The following is a 24,446-nucleotide window of genomic DNA, read 5'->3' on the forward strand; positions in this document are numbered from 1 at the left end:
AATTAGATTGACTGAGATGAAAGAAGTCCATTCAGTCCAAAAGAGTAGCGCTCGTAAGTGGCAGCTGAGGAGAGTTGTCACAACGAATGCCATCTTCCTCCGACGACCAATGCATCTGCGGTTAATTGTAATCGCCGCAATTACCGTATCGCAGTGCGATCCCATAGCACACAGTTCCTGAACAAATGCCAAATGCTCATTGATTGTGTTTAAATCTTTGCTCCTATCGGGTGAAATATACACCACACCCGATCAGAAACACATAACAGAAATATTTCAAAACTATATCTCGCATTGTAACTTGTTATAAATTTCTGTTATTTTAACTACTAACGAGACCTAATTTATAACACAATATGTGACAAAATTTGTGTTCTGTTATAATCTTATTTCATTCTGATCGGGCACACATCCGCACATTCAAGCGTTTGATAGAAGCGAAGACAAAAATCTGCTCCAGTCCCTGGCCGCTAGCTGTAACGATGAGGCTACTAATATAGCGTTGTGCGACAGCGATCAACACGCCTCCAAGTCGTGATTTTGTACTATTACGGGGAAAGCGGTAAACTTTGAAAGAAGTTTCAAACAATTGGCGATCATTGATGCTACCTCCAGGCCTGTTTCCGTTAGGAAGATTACATCCTAATTGCAATCTGATACCATGAGATACAGGTCATCGATTTTTGTTTTCAATCCACGAACATTTTGGTAGAACAACAAAAGCCTGCTTTCGTCTTGAGTAGAGCGCTGAAACAAACCATCATGCAGGAGAATGTTTATTACCATTAAAATACTCGCCTCTGATAGGAGCCTGATGCCCCCGCTCCTTCCAAATGCAAATGCGTTGAGTAATAAATTATTGAATGAATTTAAATATATTGAATCATCGGTTGTTACTCTGCTCTAGCACTTGGGGCAAAGAATAACTGAGCGAGATGGCGACCGATTCCCCGTCGAAAGCGGCGGCGTCTTGCAAGCAAACCTATGATCCGCTCGTTTGCCCGGATTACTCAAACATAGAATTATTTTAAGTCCGACGTAGTGACAGCGACTTGAAACGAGATAGCGTAGCCACATTATGCGTAGTGTTATTTATTAATTTGTAGAAAAGAATAAGACCTTCAGCAGTTCAACGGCTCAAAATTATTCCGAATGACCTTAACTGCCGTGATACGCATAACAGTCCCACCTGCATAGGAAACCCATAGCAAATGGGACTGTTATGCGGATCACGACAGTTAATTCCCGCACGGTCTAAACTTATCAGTTTCCCTGTAGATGAAAAAAATAGCAAATCACCTCCAATGTGGTCATTCTCAAAATTATGCCAAATGACCCTCATTTTACGCAAAATTAGAAATTGTGCCCAATATCCGTTATTCCAAATGACCATCAGTCTGATCAATTCTCAAAATTATACTAAATGACCATCATGCCAAATGTCCGTTATGCTAAATGGCCTTATGCCAAACGACCCTATTCCAAATGGCTTTACGTCAAATGACCCAGACCCATGGTGGTAAGCAATTTTCAAAATGAGGTACATGATGGGGCTCAATATTCGGAAAGGGGTACATGGAACGAAAAATGGGGGAAACCACTGGTTCAGAGGGAAATAGCTATTTGCGTGAACGACGTTACCGTAGTGAATTTTAGGAAATATCTCACGGCAGCTTTTTCGTCGTGTAAATTTTGATGCTCATGCTTTCATTTATTGCTAATCGCAATACTTTTTTTAAGCTTTTCAATAGCGTTATAAAACCATTGCTAGACTCCACATTTTTGTGTACTTGCTCACTCGTCATAAGGCTCAGTAAATTCACGAAAAGGAAATAGCAGTTACAACAGTTAGACCTCAGTTTAGGCACAGAACCAGTTCAGGAACTGTCAGTATCCCGATTGCAATAAAACACTAATCCACCGCATGATTTAAAAACTTTTATTTTCCTACTATTGTTTGCTCACAATGATCTATCATGATATGTCTATTCGGGACGCAGGCGATATGATCAGCTATCAGGAACAACCACTCAACTTGTATAAAACGTACTAAACAGCTAGCCTACCCTAGGTTCGAATTATATCTTCTAGTTTAAGTAACATTTAGCGTTAAAAGTCTAGAAACAAATGCAGCAAATAATTCAATTTTAAATTGAAGAAAATTTATTCAATTTTTAACGCATTCAGAAATATAAAAAATACTACAATTACAATTAAAACAAACGAGCTGCTCTCTGGAAAGAAAATACCATCCTACAGTCATGTTTGTATCCACCCTTCCTAGACGTCTTCTAACAATACAAATGAAACGTGCAATATCACAAATCGACATTTAACACAGACAAATTAAAATGCAACGGCAAACGTTATACTACTTTAAGGCACACCCATACCCACACTGACTTTCGGTGTCGTTTGCCGAGCGAAACGGGACCCAGTCTCACTTTTGCGTCAGAAAGTTTAGGAACGATTTCGTGTGTGGATTGATCTTCTGCGGTGATTCGTCCTCCAGCGTGAGATCGTCCCAGGCGAGATTCTCGACGTTGTCTTCCTGGGCTGCAACCGTGCATACGTGCAGTTTGCGGTTGACACTGTTGGTTTGCGGGCTCGGATTGTTGGCAGGGCTGGTAGAGTTTCGCGTTGGACCCTTGAAGTTCTGCGTCAGCACCGTCGGGTTGTCCGGCGTTTTCGTTCTAGCTTGACTGGTGGTGCTGGTGGGTGTCTTGGGAGGCGTGCGATCGTATGATGCCGATTTTATTTTTTCCGGAGCGGATCGGCGGTGCGGTGGGGTTTTCTGTGTGGATGCAGGTTTTGGTCGGTGATCTTTTTTGGGTGAAGTGTTGTGCAAAGGCGGTCGGTTGTTCATGTTACTAAATTTCTTCGGTGCTATGCTAGGTGCTTTAGCAACAGGTACGATCGGTGATTCAATTTTGTCTTCTTTCTTCCTTGGCTTGGAAGGCAGTGATTTTCCACGCATCTTTTTCCCACTGTCAGTCTTTTCGGTGGTTTTGTTTGGTACATTATTGGACTCAGTTCCGTTCATTTCCGGTTTTTTAGATGATTTGTCAGTCCCCGTCTGGTCTTCCTTCGCATCAGGCTTTTTAACAGTTTCAGAGTGATTTGTTGAAATAGTTTCATCGGGATCGAAGAGATACTTTCCATACAACTTCTCCAACAGTTTCGTTCCGAGATTGAAGTTGGTGTAGAACAAATCCAGTGCCATCAAAAAGTAGGCCTTCGTTCTAGAACACAGCCCACGAACGTTAATCAGACACTTTCGTATGGAGTAGTTTAAGTCTTCAATCTCTTGCGTATGCTCCACCTTAGCTTCTCCCCCATTCAACGTTACCTGTGAAAGTATCACTTTGGCAAACTCCGGATCAATTGTGTGCGATTCATTCTCCTCGCACATTTTAATTTCCTTCTCCAATTCCGTTGTTAGTAGCAGCAGCAAACTCTGCCCCAGGATCAGTATCCGTTTGCCATTAGCAAACTTCTTCCGATGGTAGTATTCACCCAGCAGCGTAACTGAGTTGTAAAATTTTCCGATGCTGTCACGTTTAAGTGCTTCGATATTCTGGAAGTTTTGTTGCAGGATTGTGAGCATGGCGTTTCGTAATTTTGTTTCCTTTATCACTAGGTCGTCCAACTGATGGGAGGCAAAGATAACGGCCATGCTGATAGCAAACTTGGTATCGGTTAGTGCTATTCGATTTAGGTAGCCGAACAGGTCGCTGGGGAGTACACAGAAAAAAAAGAGATACAAGTCAATCAAAATAGCGATACATTCAGTAACGGAACACGGCAACATTCGCAACAGGGTTAATCATACATCGTACTGACAAATTCTTTGTTTCATAAGTTGCCAGTGGAGTCCTAAACTCTCTCCGCTTGTCGCAGAAGAAAATTTGTACAACTTGTCGACGAATCATATAAAATTATTCGAACGAATGTACTCATGTTTATTTGCAAAACAATTTTTGGCACAAATGCAATTACGAACTCACGCGTTGGGTATGTTCTAGTTCTAGGGATGAAATGTAAACTGGTCTAATTGACACCATTTAGAGCAACTTCAATACGTCTCAATTACAAACATACCGAAACTATGAATATCTCTACGACATTTTTCTAGGTTCCGTCTTCTGACATACCATGTTAGGCTTACTTGGGTGCTCACCTTTTACATGCCATGTGAGTCTGACTTGTGTGCTTACCTCTAGCATACCATGTGAGACTGACTTGGATGCTCACCCTGCACTCCTCTGTCACGCCACGAGGTATCAATAGCGCTAGGTACCAACGTTCTACGATACGACCCTCCCATTTCGACATGGGCAGTCCATACATACGTCTATTCAGTATTCACTCACTCTTCTGCCACGCTTCGGTGTGACTACCGCGGTTGCCACCCACTGCGCCACACTTGCCTCAGCATGAGCAGACCATTCGCTCACTTCTCCGCGCTCAGCCCTTTCCGCTCTAACTAACCAATCACAAGTTAGTCATGCTTGTCGTCTGCTCTGCAACCTGCAGGCAATCTGAGTGGTTGCAGTCGAGACTGCGTTCCACTTCTACATCGCTTGTCACATCATCTGGATCTGGAAGGGTATCAGGGGTTGTGTCCCGGCCGCAGACGTCTAGCATTACTCTTCTTTTGACGTCGAAACGAGGACATACGAACAGTAGTGCTCCGCAGTTTCGTCAACACATGGGCAGTCAGGGCAGACGGGGGCCTCCGCGTGCCCAAACCTGTGGAGGTACTGTCGGAAGCAGCCATGGCCTGACAGGAATTGTCAGATGGAAGTGAACTTCCCCATGGAGTCTACCCACCCAGCTCGATATGTTAGGTATCAGCCGGTGAGTCCACCTACCTTTCAAGGAGTTATCCCACTCACGCTGCCATCTGGCGACCGAAGCTACCCTGGTACGCTCGCGGACTCCTCTAGTGCAACGCAGCTCGAAACACTCCTCGGCTTCCCGGATGACCAGCCCGATTGGAATCATGCTCGCTATCACGCAGATGCATCGTGTGATACCGTGCGGTAGGCAGATATCACTCTGAGACACATCAAGCGGTAGGTGCTCTCCTGTTTTCGCAGGTACCCGATCAGAATGAAATAACAAGATTATAACAGAACGCAATTTTTGTAACAAATTGTGTTATAAATTAGGTCTCGTTAGTAGTTAAAATAACAGAAATTTATAACAAGTTACAGCGTGAGATATAGTTATGAAATATTTCTGTTAAGTGTTTCTGATCGGGTAAGCATCCCCGCTTAGACTATCGGTGTTGGCCTTCAGTCCCAGGACCGCGGTGAAAACTTTGCTGTCGAAGTGATTGGTATTCTACCTGCGTACCTGGCAGGGATCACCCGCCCTCGGATGCTGCACACCATACTTGATCCTAAAGCGTATTGCTAGGTAATCATTATGGGTGTAGCCCTCGTCTACCTTTCAGTCCATATCTGGAACCAGACCCGGGCTGACAAACGATACGTCAATCCATGACTCGACCTCATTCCTACGGAATGTGCTAGTGGAACCATCATTGACTAGCACTGCGTTGAGTTTCGCAAGCGCCTCCAGTAGCGCTTGGCTCCTGCTATTTGTACAGCGGCTGCCCCACTCCCACTGCCCATGCGTTGAAAGCTCCCGCTATAACGAACGGCTTCCGAACCACTAGGCCCGACGTGAGCCTGTCAATCATCTAGTTGAACTGTTCTATAGGCCACCTTGGCGTGAATAGCAGCTACAATAGAACACACCATTGATCTTGGCAATCGCGACACCCTCCGCCGAGGAGTGTACTACCTCTTGGACCGGAAACCGTCCCGTTGTACAAATTGCCGCCATCCTAGACCCGTCCGCCACCCAATTGCCGTTATCGGCAGGGACGTTGTACGGGTCGGATAGGAGGGCGACATCTGTCCTCGACTCCGAGACCGACTGCCACAGCAGCTGCTGGGCAGATGCACAGTTGTTAAGATTCAGCTGTATTACTTGCACGGCTTCTTCTTACTGACCTCACCGAAGGGACACGAAGGTCCACCCATATGGTTACGGTCTTGCTTCTTACTGGCGCAGATAAAGCATTTTGGTACCCTACCGCATTTCTGCGCCTTGTGTCCCTCGTCACCACAGCGACGACACAACTTACTTCTGTCTGGACCCTTGCAGTCGTAGGACTTATGGCCAGACTCTAAGAACCGATAGCACCTGTCCACTGAAGGCGGCTGGGGTATGCTTACTGGGCATACTGACCAGCCGATCTTCAGCTTCCCTCTCTCGATGACCTTTTTGGCTTTCGCAGCCGGTAGCTTGAAATAAGCTACCTGCGCGCCAAAGAGTCCCTCTCTTAGGCGTACAGAGGTCCGCTCAATATCTGCGCCACACTGCTCCATGGCGGCAGAGACGACGTCGTCTGCGTTCGTAACCTCATCCAGTCGCTTGCACTGGAGGGTCACTTCCGCACCCAACGACCTCACCTGAGCGCCGTCACCTAAGACCTCTTAGGCCAACTTCTAGTACGCCGCCCCACTAGTTTGCGCACCTCGTTTTACCACCAAGATCATTCCGCGGTCTTGGTACGTCTAACGCTGCGCACATCCTGTCCTAGAGCCGAGAGGCTTTCGGCCGCCCGCATCGATTTGAGGACGTCGGCATACTTGTCCTTGTCGGTTTTCACTAACAGAGCCTCTCCTCTGTCCTTGACCTTCTTTGCGGGTCGAGCTGCGTTCGACTTCCGCTAACCCTACTGACCAGCTGCCAGGGATTTTCACCCCCTTATGCCGATGGCACCGGCTGGCTGGTACCTATTTGTGGCCCGACACTTTGCGCCCGGTTGGTGCCTTTCGCCTTCTTGGGCCGAGTAGTCACCTTCTCGGTTGGACGCACTTCGGGATCCAATACACCCCCGTCTGCACCATTCAAACGACGTTTGGCCTTTGTGGTTGCGCGTCGTTTGGCGTTGCTTCGCGCACCTTCGCCTGGTGACAGCCTGGGCCGCTTCGGGTTAAGCGCAGTCTTGCCCTCTTTGGCCGTCAAGGCGAAATCAATCGCCTCTTGGGCCATAGTAGCTCCTTCAAGGAAGGTGAAGGCCTCAGTTTGGGCGCCTTTATCCGCCTTGTCTTTTCCCGCCATCCGCCTGATATAAGCGTCCTGTTCTTGTCTTGCGACTCGAACAGCCTGGCGGAGCACCAGTAGGTTCTGTTTCAGTTCCTTGCTGATGTTCTGCTTTCCGCTTGTAAACTCGATGATATTATCGAGTTGCTTGACTACCACCCGCATCGTGGGTGGTGACCCGCCGATCGTGTTGATAGGGCTATCCCCCCACCGCTGAAGAAACTCTGGTGCTGTTGGTTGGTTGCAGCCACCGTCGCTCCGCTGTCCCCCCCCCCCCCCCTCTTTGAGGAGACCTCACCGAATCCCCCTTGGCAAAGGGATTCCATCGCTAAACTAATGTTTACAGTTTTCTTAGTGTTTTCCGTTTTGTTCCCACGAATAGCTAGGAAAAGAAAGTCAACCCTGTCAGAGCCCCGCTTGACAGGGTAGGGGCAACAATACTGTGGGATGCGCCTTGGTGCCCCACAGGCTCCGCGCGCGGCTTGGTATTTGTGAATATTTGTGAATACTTTGTCCCTCAGGTCAAGGATGCATGAAACCCGCTCCCCATAAAGGGATAAACAAAATTATCCCCTCTTCTTCAAAAATTATTTCTATGTGTAATTCCCTAGTTTAAAGACATCTAAAATGTAAAACTAATAATTTGGCATCGTTAAGCTAACCCCTTATCAAATAAACGAATTGAATAAAAAAATCTATGCAACTTTATAATTTTTTTCGTATTCTATAATTGACGTAACAGTAAGGGAGTAGAAGAGTTATACCAATTGTATGAGAGAAGAGTAAAAGCTGGGTAATGCGTAAGACAGAGCCTCTTCCCAGCAACTCCTATCCCTACCTCCCCGTGGTACTGGCCGGGAACTACGAGCAACCTTAGGGAAGATCGGGTAACCAACCCCAGTGGGAACTTTGGTCGTAGGCTGACAGGGAAGGGGAGGGGGGGGGGGGTTGCTGCTGCAACCCTGAGCGTCTGATCTCCAGGAGGAGCGGCTCAAAACAGCGCCTGTTCCCCATGTTAGGGGCGGCTGATCATCGTCCGAGTGCCAGTGAAGGACTCTAAGCTCAACTGTGCACTATGGTCATCCGGAAAGTTAGGGGGTTGGTGTCAGGCCCTGCAAGCCAGCCGTAAAAAACAATTGCAGCAAATAATGCGAACCGATACCAATGGCGACGACCACTGCGACGAAAAGGGACTAGCGATTGGAAGCTCGGAACGTGGAACTGTAGATCTTTCAACTCCATCGGAAGCACCCGCGTACTCGCCGATGTTCTCAAGGACCGCGGGTTCGGAATCAGCGCTGCAACAGGTGTGTTGGACAGGATCCATGGTGCGAACATTTAGAGGTAATCATACCATCTACCAGAGCTGCGGCAACACACATGAGCTAGGGACAGCTTTTATTGTAATGGGCGATATGCAAAAGCGCGTGATCGGTTGGTGGCCGATCGACGAAAGAATGTGCAGGTTGAGGATCAAGAGCCGTTTCTTCAACATCAGCATAATAAACGTGCGCAGCCCTCACTCCGGAAGCACCGATGATGACAAAGACGGTTTCTACGCGCAGCTCGAACGAGAATACGACCGCTACCCAGGCCACGACGTCAAGATTATCATTGGGGACTTAAACGCTCAGGCCAGGCCAGAAGAAGGAATTCAGACCGACGATTGGAACGTTCAGCGCTCACCAGCTGACGAATGAGAACGGCTTTAGGCTCATTGATTTCGCCGCCTCCAAGAACATGGCCAATCATAGCACCTTCTTCCAGCACAGCCTCCCTTATCGCTACACCTCGAGATCACCGCTACAGACGGAATCGCAAATCGACCACGTCCTGATCGATGGACGGCACTTCTCCGACATTATCGACGTCAGGACCTATCGTGGCGCGAGTATCGACTCTGATCACTACCTGGTGACGGCTAAATTGCGCCCAAAACTATCCGTTATTAATCATGTACGGTACCGACGGCCGCCTAGGTACGATCTAGAGCGACTGAAGCAACCAGATGTCGCCACTGCCTACGCGCAGCACCTCGAGGCAGCGTTACCGGACGAGGGAGAGCTCGACGTGGAGCACAGTAAAAGCAGCCATCAACAACGTAGCTGAGGACATTGTCGGGTACGAGGAACGGAGACGACGGAACGATTGGTTCGACGAGGAGTGCAGAGCGGTTCTGGAGGAGAAGAATGCAGCGTGAGCGGTCATGCTGCAGCATGGAACCCGACAGAATGTGGAACGATACAAACAGAAACGGAGGCAGCAGACACGCCTCTTCCGGGAGAGAAAAAAACGCCGCCTGGAAGAAGCGGAGTGCGAGGAAATGGAACTGCTGTGCCGTTCTCAAGATATACGAAAGTTCTACCAGAAGCTCAACGCATCCCGCAAAGGCTTCGTGCCGCAAGCCGAAATATGTAGGGATAAGGACGGGAACCTGCTGACGGACAACCGTGAGGTGATCGAAAGGTGGAAGAAGCACTTCGACAAGCACCTGAACGGCGAGGAGAATGTAGGTATAGATGACCAAGGCAACGGAGGATTTGACTACATCAGTGCTGTTGAGGACGAGAATGAACCAACTCCCACATTGAGGGAAGTTAAGGATGGCAACAGCGCAAGAACAATAAAGCAACTGGCAAAGATGGTATCGCAGCAGAACTCATCAAGTTTCGCCCGGAAAAGTTGGCCACTTGTCTGCACCGGTTAGTAGTCAGGATCTGAGAAACCGAACAGCTACCGGAGGGGTGGAAAGAAGGGGGCATCTGCCCCATTCACAAGAAAGGCGACCATTTGGAGTGTGAGAACTTCCGAGCGATCACCATTTTGAATGCCGCCTACAAAGTGCTATCCCAGATCATCTTCCGTCGTCTATCACCTAAAGTAAATGAGTTCGTAGGAAGTTATCAAGCCGGCTTCATCGATGGCCGGTCGACAACGGACCAGATCTTCACCGTACGGCAAATCCTCCAGAAATGCCGTGAATACCAGGTCCGCATCACCTGTTCATCGACTTCAAGGCGGCATACGACAGTATCGACCGCGTAGAGCTATGGAAAATCATGGGCGAAAACAGCATTCTCGGGAAGCTGACTCGACTGATCAAAGCAACGATGGACGGTGTACAAAACAGCGTAAGGATTTCGGGTGAACTTTCCAGTCCATTCGAATCTCGACGGGGACTGAGACAAGGTGATGGACTCTCGTGTCTACTATTCAACATCGCTCTGGAAGGTGTGATGCGACGAGCCGGGCTCAACAGCCAGGGCACGATATTCACGAAACCCGAGCAATTTGTATGCTTCGCGGACGACATGGACATTATCGCCCGAACATTTGGAGCGGTAATAGACCTGTACACCCGCCTGAAACGCGAAGCATCGAAGGTCGGACTGGTGGTAAATGCGTCCAAAACAAAGTATATGCTGGTAGGCGGAACCGGAAACGACAGGATCCGGCAAGGAAACAGCGTTACGATCGACGGGGATACCTTCGAGGTAGTGAAGGATTTTGTCTACATAGGATCCTTATTAACGGCTGACAATGACGTGAGCTGTGAAATCCGAAGACGCATCATCAGTGGAAGTCGGGCCTCCTATGGGCTCCAGAAGAAACTGTGTTCAAGAACGATACACCCCCGCACCAAATGCACCATGTACAAAACGCTTATAAGACCGGTGGTTCTCGACGGGCACGAGATTTGGACCATGCTCGAGGAAGACCTGCAAGCGCTAGGAGTTTTCGAGCGACGGGTGCTAAGGACGATCTTCGGCGGTGTGCAGGAGAACGGTGCGTGCGGCGAAGGATGAACCACGAGCTCGCTGCACTCTATGGCGAACCCAGTACCCAAAAGGTGGCTAAAGCTGGAAGGAAAACAGTGGGCGGGGCATGTTGCAAGGATGCCGGACAACAATCCTACAAAGATGCTAATGATCCGCTTGGTACAAGAAGGCGGGGAGCGCAGACAGCACGATGGGCGGACCAGGTGGAACGTGATTTGGCGAGTGTTGCGCGTAACCGACGTTGAGGAGCTGCAGCTACAAATCGAGTATTGTGGAGGCAAATTGTTGATTCAGTGTTATCATGAAATTGATGTTGAACTAAATAAATGAATGAGAGAAGAACACGGTTTAAACTAGTTTAAAGTTAAAAAGTGGGCCTCAATATATGGAGATTCTTGAAGACAATGTGACATTTTTCCATCTCCCAATTTTAGAGCATTCGATAGTGAAAGAAGATTATCAAGACATCACATTCACAGACAAGCTTTACTCGTTATTGCTTGGATTTTCACGAAGTACGATATGCTTCCAATAATCCACATCATGCCATGGATTATTGAAATCCAAATCATGCCAATCGATTCGCTCCGAACCTTAAGAAATCTCACACATACTACAAAGCATGAGTACATCTGTACCCATATTGCTCTGATCCGTCATAATAACACCGTACTATTAACACGTGAATGAAATGAGGTTGGAAAAATGTAGTTTATTATTTAAATATTTTCTTGCGCAACTTGTTACCTTTCTTATAATAGCTTTATTTTTTAACAGATAATTTGTCACGATGATTTTCAATAAGTCATACTTACATTATTTGCATGTTAATCTTGCAAAAGGCCTCCCAGAGACTGGAGAATTAAAACCCATAAGAAACCAATCCAATCGTCGTGAAGGTTGCCCCAAACAACATTTTCGTATACACGTTGTGTCTACATGAGTCATCTGACTCCTTCATCAAAGACATTGAAGAGTACCTTCATAATGTATGCAAACGTTTCGTTCCGCACGTTTACATCTTTCTCACAAATTTCAAGCACTGGACAAGCGGTCGCTGTCCGTAGCCAGACAACTATTCTCTCAGAACATCCTCTACTTTGCATTGACTTTGGGTAATGGTGATCAAAAGCAACTTTCTCGACCAACACATGTCTTGTTCTCTTTGGTCACTGATCGTAGACAAAACGAGTTTTAAGACCTTCTTAGTGTGGGGAAACTTTTAGGAATCTAATCATAATTAATCAGTCCGTTGGCCGATTAATCATTTCAATCAATCGGAACAAACTTAACCACTTATGGTAAGCGGTAGCTATCGAATGTTTGCAAGCAAAATGGTATTCACCTCAATGTTCCATCGTCGGTGATATGCCGCTGGAAAAGTGTAGCGAAATTCCGCAAATGATACGACACTTGGATGGTATCGGCGTCAACGTCTATACGACGGATTTCCCGCTCAAGCTCCGCAAACTTGATTGAATTATCCATCCTAAACCGTGGGAGATCTTGCTGACGTATCTGCACACGCTCCGACCAGCTGGGAGATTTCAATTTTGTCAATATTATAATCGTTGTGCGACGTCACAGAATATTTTGCACATCTACCACTGTTTCACTTTGGAGCTATTTTGCACGATCACAAATTGTCAAATTAAATCACTCGTTTGCACACTCACTGGCTCCTCTCATAATTATGCATTGTTTAGATGATAACAGATAATCCAATTACTCCGTCTGCTTCCTGTTTTGGTTATTTCATCCGCAGCTATACTATACGCTTCTCGAGCTGTTGAATGGTGGTCAGTCGCAACAGCTTTCATTCACACTTTTTTTTGCAAGCGGGTATAAGCTTCAGCACATTGAATACGCAAGTCTCGAAACGAAAAACGACCGGTTGCACGTAAGCAGCGAGATGTTGGTCCTACCAGATGCAAAATACTAATAAATTGGACATTATTTTCAGAGATTTGTATCTTCTTCGCGCAGCACCTTGACCGGTGATGTTGTCGTATGAAACGCTCACGGAGATGTAAAGGTGTTACCTATCTATATAAAGACTATACGCAAAAGCGCGACCCCATCACAGCTTTGTTCATCTCGGTTGTCGGTGGCGGTGAGGTGAAATAGTATCACTAACACAACGGTACCTGAACTCTCGATGCCACGACCGAAATCAGTATGGGTGAGCAGCTTAAGCCGGGTGCATTCTTTGAATGTGTAGAGATTGGCGAATTTCGATAACTGCAACACGCGTCTCTTGCTATAATTTATGGTATCATCGTGTGGTTGGATAGTGCACGTGGGTCTACCTGTTGCAATGAACAATAAAATTAAATTTTGCACAAGAGTGGTTAAAAATTAGAATTGTGTTCGAAACATTGCATTGAATAACACGGTGCCACAAAAATTTTGAACTTTTCAAGGTTGTAGGCTTCGTCAACTTTAACACAAAACATTATTTGGAATCTGTCTTGATTTATAACAAAAAATCCATTTTCTGGAACCTTCGGTACAAAAAATTAGCTACGTTTTTAACAGAAAGAAGAAAAATAGACCTTTTCAACGATATCCTATAATATCCTGTTTTGCAAGAAATTTTGCGTGATTTTGATTTTCATAAAGAGGTGATTTTTGGAGATTTTCAGAACATGAAAGTATATAAACAAATTATCTTTTGCATATTTTTGAAAAAAATTGTATATATACTTAATTTTTTTTTAATGTTAGAAAAAAATCCGAAACATAAAAATTATATACTTCCTTATTCAGAAGGCTTTAAAAACCCAGGACAGTCGTAACGAGACCCGGGCTTTCCGCTGGTGTGACGTGAATTCCGGCTTGAACGCTCATGTCAGATTTTTTCCCAGGTTTTCGGTAGTGAAAAATATCGCGTTCAATTTATGCAGATATTTAAAATCAATCTGGTCTTTCTTGCGTAAGAATCAGATTACTAAACACTTCTTAAGATTTACAAACATGCGGTTCTTTCTATACCAATCAACATAAATTGGATGCTAATGTTGGAGAAATCTTCAATCTTTAATTGAGCGAATCCGATGAAATATCTTGAGATTATCCGCGAAGGTCAGTCGTGTAGTCTTTTGCACTACATGTACATCATTTATGTAAAGCAGAAACATCAACGGTACCAGGTGCCATCCTTGGGGTATTTGTTGATTTTGAAGTAAATGTGGGTACCTGGCAATCTGTATCTCTCGATCAATAAGGAAGGATCGACACAATTACAACAGTTATTAATGATTCTAAAGATCTACATTTTAGCGATTGTTGTATCATGGTTCAATTTGTTGAAAGCGGTAAATTGGTCTTACTCTGTTGCGTTTCGGCTTCGTCTCATCAGAAACCGGCACTAACTTATTGTCGGAATAGATTAGCGCCGGCTTGACGCAAATCCCTTAAAACTAAAACACACTAAAAACTAAAACACACTGGTTTTAAGGGATTTGCGTCAAGCCGGCGCTAATCTATTTCGACAATAAGTTAGTGTCGGTTTCTGATGAGGCGAAGCCGAAACGCAACAGAATATGAAATAAGGATTTGTGCCCTCCTGTACAAAAGACTGGTTTTTACCAACAAATTTTCACCCTAGTGAGAAATTTTGGTTTTTACCAAATATTCCTCCTTAGGGTGAAATATAGCATGGTAAATTGGTGCAAATAACACCAAATTGATCGCGACATTCAAATATTATAGGATGGTAGACAAGACAGGTTAGTCGCTGACAAACATCTAGACGTCAAGCCATGTTGATCGTCACCTACATATGCTGGCAAAGAGCCTTAAGAGGTCCCATAATAACCAGATCGAAAAACTTGGAGACTGTGCTCATTGTTATACCACAATAGTTATTGACGTCTTACTCATTTATTTTAGGCTACAAGAACGAATCAAACGCAGACATTTTATCGGTTAGAGGAGAAAAACCAGGACTAATCAAGCATTTTCCTCCACAGTTCGATTTCTCAGCTTGCTCAGTTCAGAAGCTGTAAATCACTTCGCTGCTATAGCAGGCCAAGTGATCAATTTTACCCGTGCGCCACCGCTTTGTCTATTTACAAAAGCAAAAATTGATTCCTTCTACCTAGTGTGTGAAACGTGAACAAACAATGAGTGACAATGCAAAGCAAGAGTAGCCCCGTTGCAGATAAACTGTGTTGCTGTTGACTTTTCGAAATGTCCGGTAAGAGAATCAATCCCAAGTAGCAATTGCAACTTGTTGAAAGTTTTAAATGTTGCACAACTGCTACACAATATTTTTTATTGTTGGATATATTTGAAAAGAATTTCCACGGGTTTTTAAACTGATTGTGCAACTATGTAACTATAGAGCTGGCCAATAGTGTTAAGTATGTAAACATCAATTACAGTTGTGAAACTAATCAGAAACTTTGCTAACTTGCACAAACAGTCTAACAAGTTGCAAATGCCTCTTTGTTTGCCATTCCACCCTAAAACAGAACTGTCCAACTACCCAGTGCTCGACAAATGGCACAGCTATTGTTTTCACTATTTTACTGTAATTAGGAACATGTTGCACAACATACAAACAAAGTGCGCTTTTTCCATAACATAGTTGTTACCAAGAGAGTTACAAATACTATACAGTAACAAAGCATGCTACTTGGGATTCGTGAAGTGAAGCAATTGTTGAAGGTGAACATGAAGCTCAACATAGTAGAAATTAGCGGCGTGCAATTCCATTATTTACGTCATGCGGTACTGATTACGTTCAAAAACATTAGCCAAGCAGAATTATTCGCTTCGCAGAACAACTTGAAACACGCCGTCAAAAGTAATGACACTTTATACAACATTGACATAAAGCTACATGACCTGGTACCACGTACTAGTTCCGCCGCTATCAAAAAACTCATGTCAAAATACGGAGAGGTGGATAGTGTTAAAGAAGATACTTGGACGAATTTCTTCCCAGAACTTGGCAACGGCGTTCGTGTAGTGAGAATGCGACCGACAAAACCTATTTCCTCCTACTTGTCTATCTCAGGCAGATGCCCTAAAGGTATTGTACATTCTCAACGAACACTAGTCACGTACCCAGAGCAGATTCCTACGTGCCAATATTGCGATCAGCCGCTACACCACTGAAAACCTTGCGCAGAGGCTGCTAAAGAAATTCCCCCTGCGACGACCAAAGCAGGTATACAGTGGTCGTATGCTAAACCACAACCAGTTGGTAAACCAACGACTGCGGACCGGGCAGGAACAAACACCAGCTCAACAACGATCGGGTCCAGTGCCACTAAACCAACTGCCATTACCTACGTCGAAGTAACAACGATTACTGAAAATGTCTCCAAACCAACAACCAACAGCACCAATAAAGAATCAAACACCGATGAAGAAGGATTTACAGCAGCGACCCGGAAGTACAAGAAACAAACAAGAACATCCGACCATGAGCATCATGAATGCAGTACCGATGACGACATAGACATGAACGAAAACGCGAGAGAAGACGGACCGAATGACCCTTAAGGTGCGGCAGACAACGCACTTAAATTTTCACCACCAAGGAAGAGGATCTCAACATGCAGCAGCAAGCTGCGTCAACAAGATCCTATGGATAGTTGAGAGTTTATTTTAATTTCTACATTTTGTAAAAATTTCGAAAGACCCACGGCTCAGGTATGCTGACGCTTTGAGCCGTATCAAATACACAAGAGAAAAAAACCGCCACCAAACCGACTGTTTAAGCCACTGATTCTATCAAACGTAAAAGTTTGAAATGAATAATAAAACTCAGGCTTTTTCTCTACAAGTAAATATGCTAGAATTCATCTAAAAAATGATAACATTTGGTTGTCCGAAATATGCTTTGTACTCGGTCCAAATTATATTCATACTTGTGGACAGTGATGCAGCCAGAAATTCGGTTTGGTGGGTGTTTGGTGAAAATCGAACTTACTGTCAAAATGACAATTCCGAAACCATCATCTTTGAGCTTTAAAATTTCGACGAAGTTTTCCAACATAAAACAGCACATCTTCTGTTATAATAATTTGCTACGAAAGCTACGAAAAAATAGTAACAGCAAATTTGTTGAGACTGTCATTTAAAACAACTTTGTTGAAGGCATAAATACTACGTGTAGGGAGTATATCGAGCTATAAAATGATATTTACAAAATGTTCTCAAATCCTGTTTTTTGCAAAATAACTTTATTGTGCGCTTCAAGCTTTCGATAAAAAAGTAAATTCTATTATTGATAAACAGTAAAAGAGATTTATCATAAACAGTAACATCATAATAACTTTTTTTTAAATTTTCTTTCACGAACAGCCTAAAGTCTCGAAACAAATTTGTTTGAAGCGTAAATTCTCCATAATTACTTCTAGAAATATTTACCGCCAACATTACTTTATCAGCACATAATGTTTTAAGTTGTAAAATTTTTCGAAGATACTAATAGAATATTAGATATTTTACCTATTCATATGGTCAAGGCTTCTGTCTCTGACGTTACAATTTTACGCATGTTTCATAAGAAAAGTCTGCAAAAACAAAAACAGATTCTATCACAATTGCACATTCTTAAGGTCCCTAAACCCAACATTTTTTCTACAGAAAGTTATTTTCTATCATGAACGGTTTTCACTTTATTGTTCGCTTTTAATACGTCTGTCGCGTTACACAGTTTTCGTCTGTTTCGTTGGCCCTCAAATTTGCGTGAACAAAGTTTTAAGTTGAAGCTTGGAAAATATAGAAGAGTTTGAAATAAATTAAGGGGTATTATTTATAAAGTATTTATGGAGTATTCTCAATGATCTGTCACGTTACAGTTGTGTATTTTCAATGAAGCAAGGATGTTAGGACAGTCGTACACAAATCAATAATATACTATTCCGTCAGGTTCCGGTACTTTTGATGCGTCGAAGTTCTTTAGTGCGATGGTAATTTCGTGTCCAGATAGTTCATGGAGGGAAATGTAATTTGAAAATTAAGGTATAAATGGAAAGTAGTCGTGGTCGCGGTCTGTTTAGAAATATGAAGTATAGACTTCTTTAAAGAATTTTCCAAATAAATGGCTGATTTTGGTGCTGTTTCCTACATGTCCGTCAAAATGCATTTGGAATGGAAAGTTTGTAACCTAATAAACATCGTATGATTTAAGAGCCTAACGACCTGTTCAGGTCCAAACAATGTGTGGTATCGTTGGACTATATGGGTTAAAGTACTTTTCAATTTCGTCTTCACATAATTGAAGAAATTCTTTGGACAAGTCTTGAAATCGTTTTCGATTTTACGATTACATTCTTCATGTGCAGCGTTAATGGCTATGCCGAGTTGGGTGCAACTGTCCAAATAGTTTTGCTCATCAGTTACAGATCAGAATACCATTTCCACAATTTTCCAAAGGCCCTCATAATGCTGAAAACAATAGATTCTCAATGTACTGATCAGGCAATTAGTATTGTAGTATTAAATTAAATCAGTTAGTATAAATACATTTTTTCCTTCGACTATATTTTGGTTAAAGAAGGAGATGGGTGGAGATTTAACCCCCAAGCTCCTCCCCTTGACTTCTATGCTTCTTGGAGTTACCTATTACGATTCTCTTTTTCCGAGATATTCCAGATCGATCCGATAGTTATAATTTGAAAAAAAAAAAAAAAATGCAGTCAGAAGGTTCACCCAAATGAAAATCTTTGCACCGATAAGTGATCAAGGCCCATCCAAACACTTTGGAATGATTCGGTGCTTATTTCTAGCGATGGTAAATAGAAAAATGAAGTACAAAAATGTCCTGATATCATCATCCTCCTGAATATGACACACAAAGACATTGTCCTAAATCGTCGAGCTGAGTCAATTGGTATATAAGGCACGATTCTATACATTTCTTTTATAAGATTACATTACAAATGCGTGGAAAACGTAGTCGAATATAGTCTTAATTGATGTTTTATCAGTTTTTAATAATATTGCAAAATAACGAAGATATCTCAAAATGTAATTTTTCGTAGTCAACCTAAACTGTTCCTGGCAGCACTACTCCATCGAAATCCAATAAGATTAATTGCAATGACTTCAGCTCTTGAGTTAGTACTTGTAAATGTTAGTGATTTAAAAAAGGTAATAATCACATTTATTAGCATTACTTCTTTTTGTGAGTCAATCTTTCCTAAATCAGAAGTTATAGCTGTTTGAAAACGTTGTTGTTTATAAACAACATGCGTATGAAGGGGTTAAGAGTCATGAAAAAGAATTGCTAATTTCGGAAAAATTGAAGAATAAGGACGAGCTTTTGGAAAAAAGTGTAACCATTTGCATATTTTGCATGAAAACTTGCGAGAATATAGCAATGTTCATATAAAATTACATAATATTACTTACAAAACAGCTTAATACTACGTTCACACTACAGAGTTAAAACGTGTTTTAACGCTATCTTGATGACGTTTTTCTTGTTGCCAATTATTAAAACATGTTTTAACTCTGTAGTGTGAACATGGTATAATACTACGTTCACACTACAGAGTTAAAACACGTTATAATAATTAGCAACAAGAAAAATGTCATCAAGATAGCGTTAAAACACGTTTTAACTCGTAGTGTGAACGTAGTATAATATAGCAAACCGTTGGAAATGTCTATTTTTCTTCTATTCAGAGCGGTTAAAGATGGGAAATCGGCTGAAAAAAAGCAATACAGCTAATTTTTTTGTATCGAAGGTTTCAGAAAATGTTTTTTTCGCTATTAATCAAAATTTGGAGGATGTAGTAAACTGTTCAAACGTATTTTTGTGTTGTACTTGGCTAGATCTACAACTCATACTAGGTCACTGGAACAGATCATTCAAATGTTTGTTTTTTTTGTAGCACCGTGTCATTTTTGCTGTCCCATTCTCACGATGAACTTCTTTTTGTTGGAATAATGAAAAACAGAAAATTTCCACAGTAAAATTTAACATGCTGATATTTCATTTTAAAATACGCAGGACAAAATATGCACCTACGTTTACTTGTATTTTATTTTGTAGTATGATCATAAGATTAATTTAGAACTGACACATAACGTCGATCAATGATTGCTATAATATTTTTATAGAAACAGCGAGAACTCGGTTAGTCGAGACACGAACAAATCATTATGAAACACCACTATCAATACAAATGCACGGAAACACCTGCCGAGCATGGTTGATAGCACACAACCAGTCGCAGTAGACGCAGAGAATTACAAGATTTACCGTTCCTGAGACTGCTGCGTACACGTGTGTAGGTTCAACGGCACATAATTTATCCCGCGCCATGGTAGTGTGTATGAGCTAAACATATTAGCGGAATGTGACAAACATCATTGGGCGCTATGACGCACAAACTTATTTAGGTGTTGGTAAATTCGTAGGATAACATGTGGTATTGTATCCGTTTCCATTTTTAAAGGGTGCAAGATTTCAAAATATCAGGATACGATAGGCATTGTACAGAAATGACTTTCTAGAACGTGTTACCTTTCTTATTAGATTCAATAGAAATGAATCAGTGTGATCAGTAGTGGTTTACACACTTTCAATAATTATTTCTATTATTTCACTTTGTCATAATTATACATACAGTGAAACATCAAAACAACTATTTTGTTTTTGTTTTCGCGCATGGTTGGAATTTGTTCTCAAGTTCAGTCAAACGACCTTGATCAAATACCGAAGGCTAGGGCTGTAGAAAAAATACCAAGTTTATAAATAGAAAATAGAGAAAGATTTCTTTTTAATTCCACCAGGTGGTTATCAGGAAATCTATCTCTTTTTATTTTCGGTATTCCATCAAAACGATCCACAAAAGGAAAAGCTATTTCATGACCATGTTTTTTTGCAAAAGTGATAATTATTTCTTCAGTTATTCTAATTTGAATTATTCGCGACGAAATGTCTCCTTTATCCAGTCATAGTAATGGGAAACCCTGGAAAATCCATCCGGCAGACCAGCAGCGCAACCTTTATTAGGTGGGTAACCAACTACAAAACTAATAACACCGATCACATTTCCTTTGCTCGCTAATGGACCACCCGAATCACCCTAGAAAAATGGTATTTTTTCAAACTTCTATAAGTTTATCAGCTTAAAACCTAAATTATAGAATATACCTACCCCGCACATGCCTTCACCTTCCTTAGTGAGTGTACAAATATGTCCAGCGCCAATATTATTCAGTTTGGCCTTACACTGATCCTCGCTGATCACGCGCAACCTTACGAACTGTAGTTTGTCTGACATTGGTCCTCCATTCTGTCGCATGCCACCCCATCCTGTAGCAATTGCCTCTTGTCCACCATTCACGAAACTTTTCGAAATGCCAATCTTTTCGATCACTTTCGGAATCCACCCAAACGATCCTTGTATTTTCACCAATCCAATGTCATTTATCACCCTCTTGCTGTCATACTGCGGATGTTGAATCAGTTTAGACACTTTGAATCGTCTCCCTCCTCTGCTAAGTCGGTTAGTTCCTGCCAGTACTGTCATTTCGTTAGGATTTCCACTAGAATGTATGAAAAATGTTGCACGTTAAATTTTACTATCCACTGGTTGATTCTTACTTTGTCAAACAGTGGGCAGCCACTAAAATCCATTTCTGATCGATGATGGCACCACCACATAAGTGACCCCGCTTCTGAAGGGACACGTGGTACGGGGTAGGTCCTGCGTCGCCACCACCTACTATGTGTTGACTTATTGTTGCATTAGGGCTATTGACGACTTTGGGAGAAGTTCCGTTTAGGGCAACGGTAGCGTCACAGGATACGAGGGCCGTAAGGATAAACAAATTGAGTATGGCCATTGCTCCACGATAGATGGATACTGGTTCGTGATGTGATATTTCACAACTTTATATATTATTTAAAAGAGGTTCACAAAGTATTGTAGCAGCGAACACACGACCAATAATACAAACACTCATCGTCTGCGTCATATTCGTTAGCACAGCCGCTCTCGATGCAAACTGCAGTTCCAATACCTTCTGCGTTATATTGTTTACACCATGAGGCAAAGCAAAAAAATTAAATAATTACAGTTTTGATGTTTTTTATTTATTTAAATGGGACCTAAACTACGTTAATCATCGATCGAGTTGCCCCTGATCAACGTGGATTCATCCCAAAAAGATCAACCTCCACAACTATCGTTCAGTTCGTTTCATTCTGCTTACATAATATGGACGCTGGTGCTCAGCTCAGATCGACACGGTATATACCAACATGAAATCAGCATTTGACAGAGTTGATCACGTAATACTTCTGGAACGGTTGAAGTTAATAGGAGTGCCTTTTGATCTGATTCGTTAGCTCGAATCGATTCTGAGAGGTCGCTAACTTGTAGGAAAAACTGGATGTGTGTTCTCCGCCCAATTTTCGAACAAATCGGATGCTGCTCAAGGAAGCAATTTGGGCCCACTCTTATTCCCACTCTTTATCAATGATCTAGCTGCAGCATCACCACCGAGGTGACGTATATTCTACGCTGATGGCGTTATATTATACATGATCGTTAAGTACATCAGGAATTGCTTAGCTTTACAACAGCTCTCGGATACTTTCAATTACTGGTGAGCTTGTGCGACCACCCCTGGCTGCAACTCCGTTATCGATCTGGACTAGCTGAAGTTTCACAGAGAATAAGCAGATAATTATGTTTGGGAGTAGCGAAACATCTTTCAATGTGCAACTCCTGGTAATCCTAAAGTGTTTATTGATCAATACCGACGCCGGCCAGGCCCGAACGTAGGTCGCGGAAGGAAAGGGAAGGAATGGTTAGTCCGATACTTGCTTTTGCTAGAGGCCGTATATACTACGAGCGCTCCACAAATATCACAGGAGGAGGATATTTTTGTTAGTAAGAGTATAGAAGTTCTTTACCGACGCCAGAGAGGTGACTTCACTATCTGGACTAGATATCGATCCACCAAACTCATAGGATTTTCGATTGATTGACACCGGTGGATTGCACTGGTTTTGCACTTTCTAGCAGAAGTGTCAATGGAACATACCCGGTTTTCTGCACTTCTGCTAGAAAGTGCAAAAACGGCGCAATTTCAGTGCACTCCACTACACCGGTGTCAATCAATCGAAAACCCCATCATAGACCGGGGACCAACGGCTTTACTTCCCTTCCGAAGGAAGACGTGACTACAGATTTTTTATCTCAGAAAAATCTCGACGACCTCGGCTGGAATTGAATTAGAAAAAAATGCATTTAATTTCCACTTTGCATCAACTTTGCACTCCCCTGCAGAAAAGTTTGTTTAATAAACGTCGTACGCTGATCAACTTTGTTCGACTTTTTGTTGAATGTAAGGCTAGTTTTTTGGTAGGGTTTTGACAACGTCTTACACACAACACAAAATACATTATGAATTTGTATTTAGATGGAATGAAATGCATTTAATTTCACTGATTTTTAAAAATGCATCACGTGTGATCTGCCCTATAGGTTAAATAAAACATTGTACACACCTAGAAAATCAGCGGTTCAACTTTTATGTGAAGAGTATGAATACTGCAGATTATTTAAAAATTAATAACACAACTAATAAATGTAATCCATTGACGTCATTCAGGCAAGAAAATGAGGAAGTGGCAAATGCTATGAAAAATCATGAAACCGCGGAAGGAAATGTAGAAAAAACATGCGTCTGGCTTTGTAGTTGCGAATTTCTTCTTCGGTGTCTCCGTCGTCGCCAGAGTGTGGGATTGATGTTTTGTATTCCGGCTAACGCGGTTGCTGGGACGATCATGTTTACGGTTCGGAGCATTTTGTTTATTCCTTTTCCTTGTCTTTTTCGATCATGTTTTTTTCGATTATCTACTTCAAAAACACCTTAAATTGTTAACTCACGTGAAATATCTGACGCACTTTTATTGATGACGAGCACTTTCCTTGCACACGAGCACGTACCGTTTCGAACGAAACTTGAATTGTTTAGAGGCTGATCGAATACTGGCGTCATCTTGTACAGATTGTGTTCTTTATGTCCTCTTCATATCGTTTTAGCGGATAATTTTCCTGTAAAATTTCAAAAACAAAAATGTCGAAAAACCAATGCAAAACTCGTGTTCACCATTACTTTTTACGCTAGAAAAAACTGACAATTTTTTACATTGATTAAATGTACTGTACTAAGGACGAAAGACAATCCGTTTTCACAGAACAGCACGCGAAAATATAAACGATGCCGTAACTAATACAGCTGATCCACGGTAACAGGTAAATTCACGCAGGATGTTGGTTGTAGCCATATGAATAACGAGCCGTTCAGAAAACAATACACCCATCGACCATAGTCAGTGATTCCCGCTTGGAGTGGAATCGACGTCTTTTGATGGAGGCCCACCATCTTGCATGTACCGAAAGACTTTGTGAAACAGTGGTTCAGCTCGAGTACTCTGTAATACGACTCTGAAACTAAGAGGCAGGATATTAAAAGTATCTTCGCCTACTGACCGTACATCTTTTTCGAGGATGACGCTCACGAGGATAAAATCCTGCTCTGGCTTAACGT

General features: G+C 42.7%; 2 protein-coding genes across 2 annotated transcripts; both read right to left on the minus strand.

Annotated features, from left to right (window-relative positions):
• Nucleotides 1–1,918: 1,918 nt before the first annotated feature.
• Nucleotides 1,919–12,947, minus strand: LOC131694140 (uncharacterized). Its single transcript, XM_058982586.1, has 2 exons — nucleotides 12,250–12,947; nucleotides 1,919–3,734 (listed from the first exon to the last, which is right to left on the minus strand). The coding sequence occupies exons 1-2, from the start codon at nucleotides 12,390–12,392 to the stop codon at nucleotides 2,441–2,443; spliced, it is 1,437 nt and encodes a 478-aa protein (XP_058838569.1). The 5' UTR covers nucleotides 12,393–12,947; the 3' UTR covers nucleotides 1,919–2,440.
• Nucleotides 12,948–20,624: 7,677 nt separating this feature from the next.
• On the minus strand, nucleotides 20,625–23,295 carry LOC131688253 (chymotrypsin-1-like). Its single transcript, XM_058972441.1, has 4 exons — nucleotides 23,178–23,295; nucleotides 21,487–21,748; nucleotides 21,038–21,428; nucleotides 20,625–20,965 (listed from the first exon to the last, which is right to left on the minus strand). Exons 1-4 carry the CDS (start codon nucleotides 23,293–23,295, stop codon nucleotides 20,801–20,803), a joined length of 936 nt encoding a protein of 311 aa, XP_058828424.1. The 3' UTR covers nucleotides 20,625–20,800.
• Between the last annotated feature and the right edge of the window lie 1,151 nt (nucleotides 23,296–24,446).

This window comes from Topomyia yanbarensis, chromosome 3 (assembly GCF_030247195.1).
Source record: "Topomyia yanbarensis strain Yona2022 chromosome 3, ASM3024719v1, whole genome shotgun sequence".
Classification (NCBI taxonomy): Eukaryota; Metazoa; Arthropoda; class Insecta; order Diptera; family Culicidae; genus Topomyia; species Topomyia yanbarensis.